At 47.6% G+C, this 13,846-nt stretch overlaps 1 protein-coding gene and 1 non-coding gene across 4 annotated transcripts; both read left to right on the plus strand.

Annotated features, from left to right (window-relative positions):
- Positions 1–1,380: 1,380 nt before the first annotated feature.
- KLF10 (KLF transcription factor 10) lies at positions 1,381–7,892 on the plus strand. 3 transcript variants are annotated; one of them, XM_067711583.1, is made up of 4 exons: positions 1,381–1,556; positions 4,716–4,949; positions 5,054–5,966; positions 6,265–7,892. In XM_067711583.1, the coding sequence occupies exons 1-4, from the start codon at positions 1,521–1,523 to the stop codon at positions 6,522–6,524; spliced, it is 1,443 nt and encodes a 480-aa protein (XP_067567684.1). In that variant the 5' UTR covers positions 1,381–1,520; the 3' UTR covers positions 6,525–7,892. The 3 variants fall into 3 exon arrangements, with proteins under 3 accessions (XP_067567684.1, XP_067567685.1, XP_067567686.1); XM_067711584.1 differs by lacking the exon at positions 1,381–1,556 and adding an exon at positions 3,288–3,542; XM_067711585.1 differs by lacking the exon at positions 1,381–1,556 and adding an exon at positions 3,566–4,492.
- A 181-nt stretch (positions 7,893–8,073) lies between these two features.
- On the plus strand, positions 8,074–8,146 carry TRNAE-CUC (transfer RNA glutamic acid (anticodon CUC)). The gene has a single exon. It is a non-coding gene; the product is annotated as a tRNA-Glu (tRNA).
- The last annotated feature ends 5,700 nt before the right edge of the window (positions 8,147–13,846 follow it).

Here is a 13,846-nt window from a genome sequence, read left to right on the forward strand (position 1 = left end):
TTCAGCCTGTCCACAGGAGATAAAATCTCCAGTTTGCTTTAAGCCGCGTTATCACCACCCTCCTCTTCAACAACAGCAGCTGCGAACGGGCACCAAATGGCCAAAAGGGGGCCAATAGGGAGCCATAACAGACCCACAGGCTCGCAATCCGGAGGCCGCAGACCGCTTCTGAGCGGGGTCGGAGGTCGGGGTTGCAGCGCGGCGGGGGGGGGGGCTGGTGCTTTCGCTGGCCCGGGCGCGGGGCGTTCCGTGTCGGGCGTGGTGGGCATTCCCACTGCTACCCACTCGCAGGCGGGCCTCGGCTGGCGCCTGGTGACCCCGGGAGACCACGCCCCGCCCCATCCCCACCAGCAGTTTCCTGGCAGGGCGTTTCCGGAGGCCCTGGCCCGGGGTGGGGGCGTGGGGAGGGGTAGGGTCTGCCTTTGAGACAGCTTGTAGAGTGCACTTTAAACTTCACACCGAGCTCAAAACTCGATTCTGCAGCCGAGCTTCGGCTCCCGGGAAAGAGAAAAACTCTGGTCTACGGCCCCCCATCATCCCATTGGTCTAGTTCTCGGGGCTTCCTGCAGTCCCCACACCATTCTCTCCACAGCCTGGGAGGAAGGATGGGCGGGGCGGACGGGGGCGGGCAGTGCTGCCGGCGGTGCAGCTGAGGAGGGCGAGCCAGCTCCCGCGGCCCGGGCGTGGGCGGGGGGCGCCGGAGCAGGTGTCCGCTCAATGACAGGATACCCTTCCCTCTCCGCCCCTCCCTCGTGCTACCCACGGCTCAGCGAGGCAAAACCCAGCATATGCTCCAGAAATGCAGCTCAGTCGGTCACCGGGCTCCGCTTTCTCGCCAGACGCGCAAGAGATCGGCGCTTCCAAATGCAAATCTCTTGGCTCCGGACCCTTGGCTTGCAGCCGCCGCCTCCCCCGCTTGGCTACCCCGCGTCCCGCCTATCTCGCAGCGGCCCGAGATGGGACCTCGCGCCGAGGGGACTGGGCGGAGCGGGCATCCCACCCCACCTCCCACGTGGGGCCGGCCCTCCGCAGTGCCTGGGCGCGCCGCCGCTGCCGCGCCTCCGGTCTAGGTCCTCCGCGCCGCCCCCCCAGGCCAGGGAAGGGGACCGCAGGCGGGGGTGGGTGAGGGGTAGGGGCGGTGTCACTGAGTCAGGTGGCGGCGGGAGTTCCCTCGGGCTGGGCCGAGGGAACACGCTGCCGGAGATTGTGTACACGCTCCACTGACACAAGCTTCACGCTGCCGGGCAGCCGCTGATCACGCGTGGCCCCGCGAGCCCATTGGCCGGCGCCTCACACACCTTTGTCACTGATTGGCCGGCGGAAGGCTCCGCCCCCACCCCCGCCCACGGCGCGGGGCAGGCGGAGCGGCTACCTGAATGGGGAGGGGGCAGACGGCGCGGAGCGCGGCGGTGGCGGGAGCGGCGTCGAGTGTCTCCGGGCGTCCGTCTGTGGCCAGGCAGCCAAGCGGCCAGGCAGCCAAGCAGCCAGTCAGCTCGCCGCCGGCGGCCAGGCAGCCAACCATGCTGAACTTCGGCGCTTCTCTCCAGCAGCCTGCAGTAAGTGACCTGGGGATGCCCCGGCTACTCTGCCTCGCTGAGTCTGAGGGGCCCCCGGGGGCGCGAACCCCGAGCCCCTGACATTAGCCTCGCCTGAGGACTGAGGCTGCAGCGGAGTCGTGGGAGAGGAAGGGGCTTCCCGCCTGCAGACTGGGCATTAGTGAGGGCGTGTGCGTCGTGGAGGGGCTCAGGAGAAGCAGGCGGGTAGCTAGAGACGAAAGGAGAGAGGGTCTTGCTCAAGGTGTAATGAGGGGAAGGGGCAGCTCCGCTGGGAGACTTGAAGCAGGTGAGGGAGAGGATGACTGGAGGGGCGGGAAGAGTGAGGAGGGGGCTGCTGCCCTGTCAGTGAGAATAAGAGGTGTGGAAGGGGAAGGGGGACAAGGGGCCACCCTGCACCTGGCGCCGGGGAGAGATGCCTCCGTCTGGATAAGGAATGCGACCCAGGGTGGGAGGGGGCTGCCCAGAAGCTTTTGAGGGGCGGGGTGTCCGCTGGAGAGGAGAGGGGGCTCCCCAACTCGGGGCTCTGAAAGGAGGCTTGCAGGACGGGGCTGCTCAGCAGATAGCGGGGGCTGGGGGAGGGGCGCCCGGCGTGGGTGCGGGGGATGGCACGTGGGCCCGGGACCGCCGAGGGGGACCGGGGAGTTGCCCCCCCGATACGGCTGGAGGAGACTCCCCATCTCGGGAGCGGGCAGGTGGCCGCCTTCTGAGGACGCCTTGGAGGGGGGAGGGAGCCGCCTCGGCGACAGGAGATGGGAGGGTGGGAAGAGGGACCCAGCAGCGGGGCGGGGAAGGTGGGCGGGGGGAACCGGGCTGCGAGACGCGGGGGCAGCGTGTCGGGGCGGGAGCCGCAGGCCGTGGAGCCGAGCGTCTGGAGCGGGGCCTGTTGGGGCTGCACGTCTGGGAACTCGTGGAGACACGCGGCTGGCGGGGGCCGGTGCTGCCGGAAACCGCGGGGAGGGGACGCGCATCTTCGGGGACAGTCAGGGTGGTCTGAGGTCCCGCGGGAGGCGTGGGCGGGAAGCGCCGAGGGCTCGGCCGGGTCCCCGGGGGCTGCAGCCGGAGGAGGGCGGGGGCCGGGTTTCCGCGGGGACCCGGCTCCTCCTCCGGCAGCTGAGGCGGAGGCTGGGGGTGGGCCGGGAGCGGATGCGCCCGGGGAGCTTCTCGTCCCTGAGTGACCCAGTCCCGGCCTCCGCCAGAGGCGGGAGTGAGGCCCGGCCCCGCTGTCGGTTCCTAAGGGAACGGCGGCTCGCGGGGAGCTGGAAGGGGCGGGCGCTCCTGGAGCCCGGCGCCCGCGGCTCCGCCCCTCCCCGCGGGCTCGGGCGCGCACTGCCGGGCGGTTGGCGGCGGCGCCCGCGGCCCCTCCCCCGGGCCGTCGCGAGGGCGGGGGCCCGCGGGCTCAGGAAGTAGGTGAAAGGTGACGGCGCGGCAATTCCCAGTTCAGGTTTCCTGCGCCGCCCGGAGCAGCCGCTGATCACGCTTTGTTCACATGCCTCGCCCCCTCCTTCTCCTCCTCCGCGCCCCCGCCCTTCGCGGCCCAGCCAATCCCAGCCCGGGCCGCCCGGCCTGCTGGCCAATGGCGGGGGCAGGGACGCGGGGACGTGCGAGCGGCGAGGAATGTTCCCAGTGACTCACCCGCGAGCCTCATTGAGGCTAGGGCGGCCCCATCCGTCTGTCCCAGCCAGCGAGGATCTCCCCCGCCGTCCGCCCCCGCCCCTCGTCTGCCTTCCCCTCCCGCGCCTCCGCCCGCGCTTCCCTTTCCTGCCTGTCTCGCGGCCCACTCCCTTTCCTCCCCTCCCGACTTCTCCCTGCCCTTCCCAGCTCACACTGTTCTTCCCTGCTGCCTGCCTTTTCTCTTTTTTCCTTTGCACTGGCGTCTTGAGGCTTTTACACAACATGCGTTGTCCGTTGCAGCTTACATAAAGGGCCCGCGATTATGCAATTGCATTGTTAGCGATGTTTCAAGAGCGATGGCTTCTTAAGGCTTCAGTACGAAGGGTTTATGCGTTTTTTTCAGCAAGTGTTGAGATTAATACCTTGCCACGTAAAGACAATTGTTCTGTGTTTTTACACAATCTCTGCTTTGACCAATGAATGGGATCACATTGGTGGAAAATTGGAGAGATGGAGGGTAGTAACTTTTAGTGCAGTTTAAGGAACTTTAATATGAAGCATTAAATACCTAATAGAAGGAGTTGTTCAAATATAAGGCATGTGCTGTTATTTTTGTCAAGGAGCAGTTCTTTAAAAAAATTAAAATAAGATTCTATTTTGACTATTGAAGATTTCTTACAATCAGAGTTCTTGCAAATTTAAGTCGCATATTAAATTTTCTGATTATCTCTTTTTTGTGCTATTGCATTAGCTGGTCATAGTTACACATAGCAAACCATTGTGTTAAGTGTAAGATCCAGTGAATGAGAACACAAACATGAAGAAGTTGAAATTATTCTTTCCAAAGGTCACACCCAAATCAACAGACCACAGCTCTGTCCACTATACTTTGCCTTTTTAAAAGAAAATTTTGGCCGTTTATTTTTTTCTAGTAGGAAGTCATACCTGAAAAGATCTCATACCATACCTGTAGTGTTTCTTTTAATGATTTTAAAAAAAAATTTATTTGGCTGCCCCGGTCTTAGTTGCCGCACGCAGGATCTTTAGTTGAGGCATGCATGTGGGATCTAGTTCCCTGACCAGAGATCAAACCGGGCCCCCTGCATTGGGAGCCTGTTGTCTTAGCCACTGGACCACCAGGTCCCCATACCTGTAGTATTGAAAAAAGATGACTTTTTTGTAGAGCTTTCCCTCAGTTATTTTGTCTGACTCCTGTTGCAGTTGACTACTCTGGAAAGAATATAAAATGTTTTTTTTTTCTAAGCCAAGCAGTTCTTTTTTGGATTACAAGTGCATTGGTACCTTTGGCCTTGGTCCTCATAATGGTAATAAGTTCCTCTTTACCTTGCAAGGGTATCAGTGTTCAGGCCTAAGTGTGAGAGGAAGAATGAGGAAGACTTTTATCAGTATTACTATCAGAGTGGGGATGAGAAAAATTATTTCAAGTTTTATTTTGAAAAGTGCAGATAGTAAAAAAAAATTGCACATTGCTGTGCGTGTCATGTGGATGACAATATGCTTATAGCATTTAATTTTTTGTATTTATAGGAGGAAAGAATGGAAATGATTTCTGAAAGATCAAAAGAGAGTGTGTATTCCTGGAACAAAACTGCAGAGAAAAGTGACTTTGAAGCCGTAGAAGCACTTATGTCAATGAGCTGCAGTTGGAAGTCTGATTTTAAGAAATACATTGAAAGCAGACCCGTTACTCCAGTGTCTGATATGTCAGAGGAAGAGAATCTGCTTCCTGGTACACCTGATTTTCATACAGTCCCAGCATTTGTAAGTATTGTTGCTTTAAAGATGAGTGTAAATGAGAATTTCTTATAATTTATATAATGAACTCTACTGTTCTTCACGCTGTTGCCTGTATTTCTCTGCTCTAGTGTTTGACTCCACCTTACAGTCCCTCTGACTTTGAACCCTCTCAAGTGTCGAATCTGATGGCACCAGCGCCATCTACTGGACACTTCAAATCATTGTCAGATACTGCCAAGCCTCACATTGCTGCTGCACCTTTCAAAGAGGAGAAGAGCCCAGTACCTGCCCCCAAACTCCCCAAGGCTCAGGCAACAAGTGTGATTCGTCATACAGCTGATGCCCAGCTGTGTAACCACCGATCTTGCCCAGTGAAAGCAGCCAGCATCCTTAACTATCAGGACAATTCTTTTCGAAGAAGAACCCACCTAAATGCTGAGACTGCAAGAAAAAACATACCTTGTGCAGCTGTGTCACCAAACAGATCCAAACGTGAGAGAGACACAGTGGCAGGTGTTGAAGAGAAAGCAAGTGCTGCACTTTATGACTTTTCTGTGCCTTCCTCAGAGACAGTAATCTGTAGATCTCAGCCGGTCCCCATGTGCCCACAACAAAAGTCGGTCTTAGTCTCTCCACCTGCAGTATCAACAGGGGGAGTGCCACCTATGCCCGTCATCTGCCAGATGGTTCCCCTCCCTGCAAACAACCCAGTTGTGACAACAGTCGTCCCCAGCACTCCACCCAGTCAGCCGCCAGCCGTCTGCCCACCTGTTGTATTCATGGGCACTCAGGTGCCCAAAGGCGCCGTCATGTTTGTTGTACCCCAGCCCGTTGTTCAGAACCCCAAGCCTCCAGTGGTGAGCCCAAATGGCACCAGACTCTCTCCCATTGCCCCTGCTCCAGGGTTTTCTCCTTCAGCAGCAAAAGTCACTCCTCAGATTGACTCATCAAGGATAAGAAGTCACATCTGTAGCCATCCAGGATGTGGCAAGACGTACTTTAAAAGTTCTCATCTGAAGGCCCACATGAGAACGCATACAGGTACCAACCATTTCTTATTTCATATTTAAGTCTTAGAAATTTGGATGAAGGTTTTTTGGCAATGATCGCAAATGTAAACCAGGCATGTTAAGGAAGAACTTGCCTTATTAGCCACTCTAGTGGATGGTATTTACCAGTGCAAGGTCTTCTAAAAGATTTCATCAAGGTGTTTTTGTTTTAATTTCTCAAATGATGATTCTTTAAATGTCTAATAAAGTATCTTAAATATGATTTAATATGTAACTTACAGCGGCTTAATAAATGCATAATAATAATAATATGACTTATTTTGTTTCAGGAGAAAAACCTTTTAGCTGTAGCTGGAAAGGTTGTGAAAGGAGGTTTGCTCGTTCAGATGAACTGTCCAGACACCGACGAACCCACACAGGTGAGAAGAAATTCGCCTGTCCCATGTGTGACCGGCGGTTCATGAGGAGCGACCATTTGACCAAACATGCCCGGCGCCATCTGTCAGCCAAGAAGCTACCAAACTGGCAGATGGAAGTGAGCAAGTTAAATGACATTACCCTACCTCCAACCCCTGCTCCCACACAGTGACAGACGGATGGTAAAGAATCAGACTAACTTTGGTCACAGCCAGAAGCCAGTGGTGATATAAAAATGCTTCCACTGCAAGTCTGTGGCCCTCCAGTGCGGGCTGCAAACAGAAGCCCCACGGCCTGGGGAGAAGGCCCAGCCTGGGTTAGATGGTAAGAAGTGCTACGGCCACAGGCAGCTCAAAGAGTGGCAGGACTCATTTCTTACCACGTAAGAGAGATGAGAAAGTTTATTCCTTTCAATATTTTTTGAAGGTTTCAGGTGAGGTCAGCCCAACCACAGGTAGCACAGATTTTGAATTTGTGTGCACAATTTGTTACTTTACTTTCACCATTTATACTTGAGACCAACTTTTCAATGTGATTCTTCAAAAGCACTGGTTTCAAGAGTGTAGAGACTGGAAGTAAACATTACGGTACAGAGATGGAGATGTAAAATTGATCTGTATTATCGCGAATATTATTATCCTTTCCTAGAGTTATCTTGTTTACTATTCTTAGTCTTTCCATTCAACTTCGTGGACATAGTTGTTAAATATATCTAGAACTAGCATTTTTACACTAGTTGCTGACGTTTGGAATTGAGCAACTGTATATTGCTGAAGAGGTCCCAAAGAATTGGAATCCTCATTAATTTAATTGCTTTGAAGTGTTGCTTCAGGGTTTTTTTGTGTTTTTGTTTTAAAAGTTTAACAAATGACTATAACTAGGCATTTTATTATGCTTTGAACCTTAGTTGGCTGCAGTTCCCTGTGTAGATTTGAAAGTTGTATACCAATGTGTTTTCCGTAGACTCTAAAATACACTGCACTTTGTTTCGAAAAAAAATTGAAGATGAAAACACATATTGTAAAGAAGGGATATTAAGAATTTTAGATAACTCCTTCAAAAAGATGGCTTAGGACATCAGTAAAGTACCCTTATGTTATGAGGATATAACATGTGCTTTATTGAATTAGAAAGTGAGTGAACATTATTCACAAGTGGACAAATGTCCTGTTAATTTATAGAAGTTTTTTTGGGGGGGGGAATGTGGAAGTAGATAGGTAGAAAAATAATTAGGACATTCACTTTTGTTAACAGTATTTCTGTTATATTCTGTTTTGTATAGTGGATGATATATACAGTGGTAAAACAAAAGTCAATTGTTTAAAATATATAGTGAAAAATGTCATTATGTCTTTCCATTTAACATTTTTCTCTATATTGGGTGTAGATTTCTGCCATCAAAACTTTGGACTCTTGGAAAACAAAAAAAGAATTTTCTTTTAATAAAAAAAATCCTTGTGATTTACAATTTGCACAATATTTCTTTTGTTGTACTTTATATCTTGTTTACAATAAAGAATTTCCTTTGGTATATATATAATTGGTTGATTGTATTTGTTGAAAACCATTCTCACTCTGACCTTGACATTGATCACTGTGGTGCTCTCCAAAGACTTATGGTCTGAATTTCTCTAAGGGCCTCATTCAAATTTAGAACTGTAGGAGTATATATTTAACATGAGTAATCAATTTAGACAGTATGCAAAGCAAGGCCAGGGAATTCCTTGATGGTCCAGTGGTTAGGACTTGGCACTCTCATTGCCAGGGGCCCAGGTTCGATCCCTGGTCCAGGAACTAATATCCTGCAAGCCATGTGGCACAGCCAAAAAAAATAATAACAAAATAAAATCTAATTAAAATACACACACAAAGCAAGGCCAGATATCTACCATTTTAAAACATTTTTGTATGTTTTGATGATGTGGGGTTGAAATATATTCTGTCTCTCAGCAAAACCTTAAGTAGCACTGAGTTAAAGGGAACACCACATGAGTAATTACAGTAATGACTGCTGTGAAATGAAAAGAAGCCTGACCTATTAAAGAGTAAATTACTTCTAGAAGTTAGATTAACTCAGACCATTCAGTGATACGTTAAATGCAATAAACATGCTAGTACTTCAGCTGCCTGAAAGCTAATCCACCTCTGAAGAGAAATACTTGCCAGTCACTTGCCAGTGGAACTAGGAGCTGTAAATGCTACTTAGTGTATGGCATATAATTTTGGAGATTAGTATTTTAATTTGCTCTGAGATTATCTTGTCATGAGAGAACATCTTCAACGGTGCCCAGCTGTTGAGTGCCATGGTAAGGGACAGTGTGCTCGCTTGGCACCAGCTGTAGGACAGGCATCCTGAGCCATCCATGTACCTGCTGATCCTTTTCTTGGAAACTTACACCACCTAAGCACAGCACAGATGCTGGAGGGGACCTTGCCGTTCTGTAGTTTCTGTGTTGGGACCTGGACCATCCTAACCGCTAGAGTTCCTCATGGTGGCAGGTCTTCAGAAGTGGGAATGAAGGAAGGTGGCTGAAGTAATCTCTGCCTGTTCCAAAGCCCAGTCCCTTGTAATGACAAAGCCAGTGGAACTGTGCCACCCATTGCTGTGTTCTTCCCAGTCCTAGTTGACGCCTGACGCTTTTCCTTAGAAATATTGTAAATCATTTGAATAGAGTATTATATAAGAGTTGAATGTTGATGCAGACTCTGATCTTGATGCAAAAGTTGTCCCCCAAACAAGTACATTTGTGGCATGTTATGATAATGTGGTTTTAGTGTAGCTTTAGCATGTCAGTTTTGGTTGTTTCTTGTCTGATTTATATATTAAGTTGAACTATATGAAATTGCTGATATTCAGCTCTCTTAACAGTTAATTCTTCTTAGATAATTGTAGACTTAGAGAAAGTTGCAAAAATAGTTACCATATACCCTTCATCTAGCTTCCCCTTTAGATAACATCTTCCATAGCCATAGAACATTTAAGAAAATGAAGAAATTAACTTCAGTACAATATTACTAGCTAAAGTACAGACCTTATTTGGGTTTCACTGGTTTTTCTACTCATGTCTTCTTGCTATTACGGGACCTAATCCAGGGTCTCAAATTGCATTTAGTTGTCAATCTCCTCAGTCTCCTCCAATCTGTGGTTATGCGTCAGTCTTCTCTCATCTCTTTGGAAGAGTACTTGTCAGTTATTTCTGCCCCTCAGTTTGGGTTTGTCTGATGTTTTTTCATGATTAGATTGAGGTTATGCATTAATTGGGAAGATACCACAGAGTGGTAATGTCCTCAGTGCATGATATCAAGGAATATGGGATGTCATTCTGTATTATGGGAGATGTTAGCTTGCATCACATGGCTAAGGTGGTGATATCTGCTGGAATTTTCCACTGTAAATTGACTCTTTCTTGCTTTATTAAATATTTGGATGGAGGTACTTTAAGACTACACAAATAACCTATGTCAACTTTTTCCCACTCATTTTAGTATCCTTAAGTGGATCTTGCCTGAGACAGTTACTACTGTGATATACTAATGGTGATTTCCTATTTCCTCCATTATTTATTCATTGGAATTTTCTATAAGAAAGAGTTGTTACTTCTCTCCCATTTATTCCGTTTTTTATGTCAGTATGGACTCATGGACATTTATGTCATTATTTGGGTTATAATACAATACTATTCTTATTTCGTGACTCAACTATTCCAACTTTAGCCCTTATTAACTCCTTCAATATTCAACCATTTTTGATTGACAAAGATGGAAATTTCATACAGTTCAACCTATCATTTCTCCCTGGAATGAGAGCTGTTTGGTATTAGTAAGCAGACTTTTAAAACGTTGTCTCTACCTGCATTGCTACTACCCTGTCTAATCCACCCTCTCCTGCTTGGACAACTGCAGCAGCCTCTAAACTAGTCTCTCTGCCTCGGGTCTTGTCTCCCCACCATCCTCTCTCCTTACCACAGAGTCTTTTGAAAATGCACATCTGACAATGTCACTTCCCTGTTTAAAATGCTTCAGACCCTTCCCAATGCTCTCAAGGCTGTCGGAGAGAAATAGAATGTGAGCCACATGGGGAATTTGAAATTTTCTAGGAGCTACGTCAGAAAATAAAAACAGAAAAAAGCAATTTAAATGTTTTTATTTAACCCATAATATTATCATTTCAGCATATAATCAATATAAAACTGTTAATGAGATACATCACATCTTTTTTTTGTACTAATCTTTGAAATCCAGTATATATCCTATGCTTACAGCACCTCTCAATTGGGACTCACCACATTTCAGGTGTGGCCAGTGGCTGCTGAAGTGTCCCAAGCAGACCTAGAAGACCCTGCACCATTCAGCTGCTCCCAATCTCCCAACCCACCCCCACCTTATTCTATACATCCTGTCCAAGCTCTGAGCTGTCACATATGCTGTTTTGTCTGCTGGAAATGTTTCCCTGCCCTTTTACCTTGACATTTCTGCTATCATAATAATCATTACCCTTTACTGAAATTGCTTAATGTCTGTAAAACTCCCCAAGGATAAGCACCCTGTGGATCTTGCTCGCTGCTGTATCTTCTGGAGATGTCCAACTGACTTTTTCCCCCCCAGTGGAAGGAATAAAACTAAATAGGGCCAGATAAATGAGGTTGTTTTAAGCTTCCCCTGCCAGTTGGCATCCTAATCTTGACAGAGATTTAGAAATTCATGATGCTCTACTCAATGGATGCCAACTATCCCAGTTTGAACTTGATTGACCAGCTTGGCAGTGGGATGCTAAAGGGGGGGAGTACCCCCAAATATAAGAAAGTGACACCTTATCTTTCTTTGATTTCCTTGAAATAATTTAATTTTTAATTCTAAGTTTAGCCACTAGTCAGTGGAGGCACTGCTTGGGTTGGGAAAAATCTGAATGAGATTCAAGGAAGAAAATGAAAAGCTAAGAAATAACATGAAGTGTAGGGTAGGCTGGGGTAGAAGCAGTTTTCTATTTCTATGATTAGATTATCTGGACCTTGAATATCAGTTTCCAAAAGGCATCCTTTTAGTTTGAACAGATAAGTATTGAGTGTTTTTTGTTTTGTTTTGTTTTAAGTATATATATATATATATATATATATACATTTTATTTATTTATTTATTTATGCATGCATGCTGCGCCAGGTCTTAGTTGCTGCATGTGGACTCCTAGGTGTGGCGTGCATGCAGGATCTAGTTCTCCGACCAGGGATCAAACCCGGGCCCCCTGCATTGGGAGAGTGGAGTCTTACCCACTGGACCACCAGGAAAGTCCCAGTATTGTTTACTGGGGAATTCCCTGGTGATTCAGTGGTTAGGATTCTGAGCTTCCACTGCAGGGGGCCCGGGTTCAACCCCTGGTCGGGCAACTAAGATCCCGCATGCCTGGCAGTGCGGCCACACACACACAAAATAAAGTATTGAGTGTTTATTACCCAGGGACAAAGTAAAACAGTGTGGCCTTGGGAAAGGAAACTTCTGGGGTCAAGGAGCTTGTGCACTGAACTGACTAATTATGAGCTAAACAATTTGACTATTTCATGGTTCAGTTTTATTATCTATAAATTGGGGATTATAATGCTTATCTGACTTGCTTCCCAAGGTAGAATTAGATCTGAAAACTGAGAAAAACAAGCAAACAAATGCTAGGTGGACCACTGTAATACCAGTGATGGGGATTGCACTATCACGCTCAGATCAGTCATTGACAGAAAAGGCCCCTAGAGGTGGGGCTAGCAATCTGATGTCAGTTAGAAATGGTCATAATGTGTTTCCTGTTAGGGACGAAGGTCAAATTGCAAACGTTCACAAAATTGTTTACAGTTCTGGAGGCTAGAGGTCCGAGATCAACGTGTTGGCAGGGTTGATTTCTTCTGAGGTCCCGCTCCTTGGCTGGTAGATGGCCCCCTTCTCCTTGTGTCTTCACATGGTCTTCCCTCTATGTCTGTCTGTGTCCTAATCTCCTCTCCTTTTAAAGACACCAGTCAGATTAGGGCCCACTCCAATGACCTCATTTAACCTTAATTAACTCTTTAAAGTTTCTGTTTTCAAGTACAGTCACATTTTGAGGAGGTACTGGGAATTAGGACTTCAATGTATGAATTTTGAAGCGACACAATAATATTGCCTATGTATTATATATATATACAAATAGTATTGCCCATAATATTGGTCAACATATGTCAGTCTATATTGGTCCATCTTAATACACTTATAGCAGTATTTTCTAAACTAGTCTTAAGTTTCTATTTCCAGTATCTGGTAAATTTCCTATGAGAGCTAAATACTTTTAAGGCCTACCGCATGTCACACAGTGCAGTGACATCATGCCCAGTGCAGTGTGTGATTCCTAGCCATTCAGGAGACATATTTTTCCATTGTGCACTCAGGTATTTCTTAGTCATGGAATACCCTTTATCCTAAAGAAAGTTTTCCTTCATTACATACCTGTAAGCATTATTTGTGACAATGGACATAGATCAGATTCAGAATCCTCTCTCTGATCCCAACAATAATGTGAACAGAATAGTCATCATGATGGTCTTTTGTTATCCATGTTTAGATTTGTTCAATTTGATTTTTTCTAAGGGATTATATATTCTCATCTCCAATTTAAATTTAGTTCAACCAGGAAAATTTAGTCAAGGCTGTAGTCAGCCTTGCTGGTTGTGGATATAACCTAGCCATGAGGCCTCCTATGCTATTCATCACCTCCATTCTATTCGTTGTCAGTGTGGTTCAAATCACAATGGTTTTCAAACAGAAAAGGGAACCTGGTCCCCATCCCTGTAGTTCATCCAATAGTTCAGGCTCTCTGCTTTTCAGACACACGGTAGCATTGGACTTCTCCCTTGTGGCAGGGTGGGGTCCAGCCTGCTCAATGGCTTGGAATGGAAATGACATGTGTCACTTCTGGTCCAGAGTATTTAACTGACAGTGTTCAGCCCTCTAGAGCTCTCTTTCCCTCTACTGTGGGGACCAGCAATATTTCAGCTAGTCAACCTTAGCTCTGGAAAGAGTATGACAAGGAGCATGAGTAAGAACTAAACCTCTGTAGTTTTAAGACATTGTGAATTGGGGGATTGTTTGTTGCTGCGGCATAACCTTGACTTATAAAGGTATACTGGCTGATACTATCACTTTTGTTTCCTGAGACTGCTTTGCTCCAAGTGAATTGATTCACCTCCCTCCAGGGGCCACTTCTATATATCATGTTAAGGGGGATGACCTTAAAGGACCAAAAGACCTGAGACACTTCTTCCCGCATAACAATGAGTGTCTTATATTTGCAGAACTAAGAGCAGCCAAGTCCCAGGTCCTGGATCCTGAACAAGGAGGCATTGCTGCACGGTGCTTGGTGGTGTCTACGTTGTCTACCTGGACAGAGTAGCAAGCCCCTCAGCCCTCTCCCTTCACATACCACCATCATCCTGGTTGCACTGGTGGAAAACAGGCAAAGGTGATGAGCCACTGTGATGATGC

This window comes from Pseudorca crassidens, chromosome 17 (genome assembly GCF_039906515.1).
Source record: "Pseudorca crassidens isolate mPseCra1 chromosome 17, mPseCra1.hap1, whole genome shotgun sequence".
In the NCBI taxonomy this organism is placed as follows: Eukaryota; Metazoa; Chordata; class Mammalia; order Artiodactyla; family Delphinidae; genus Pseudorca; species Pseudorca crassidens.

Coding starts and splice junctions, on each gene's coding strand:
- KLF10 (XM_067711583.1), top strand. CDS start 1,521: ATGCTGAACTTCGGCGCTTCTCTCCAGCAGCCTGCA. Junction 1,557..4,715: donor CTTCTCTCCAGCAGCCTGCA/GTAAGTGACCTG, acceptor TTGTATTTATAG/GAGGAAAGAATGGAAATGAT. Junction 5,967..6,264: donor CCACATGAGAACGCATACAG/GTACCAACCATT, acceptor ATTTTGTTTCAG/GAGAAAAACCTTTTAGCTGT.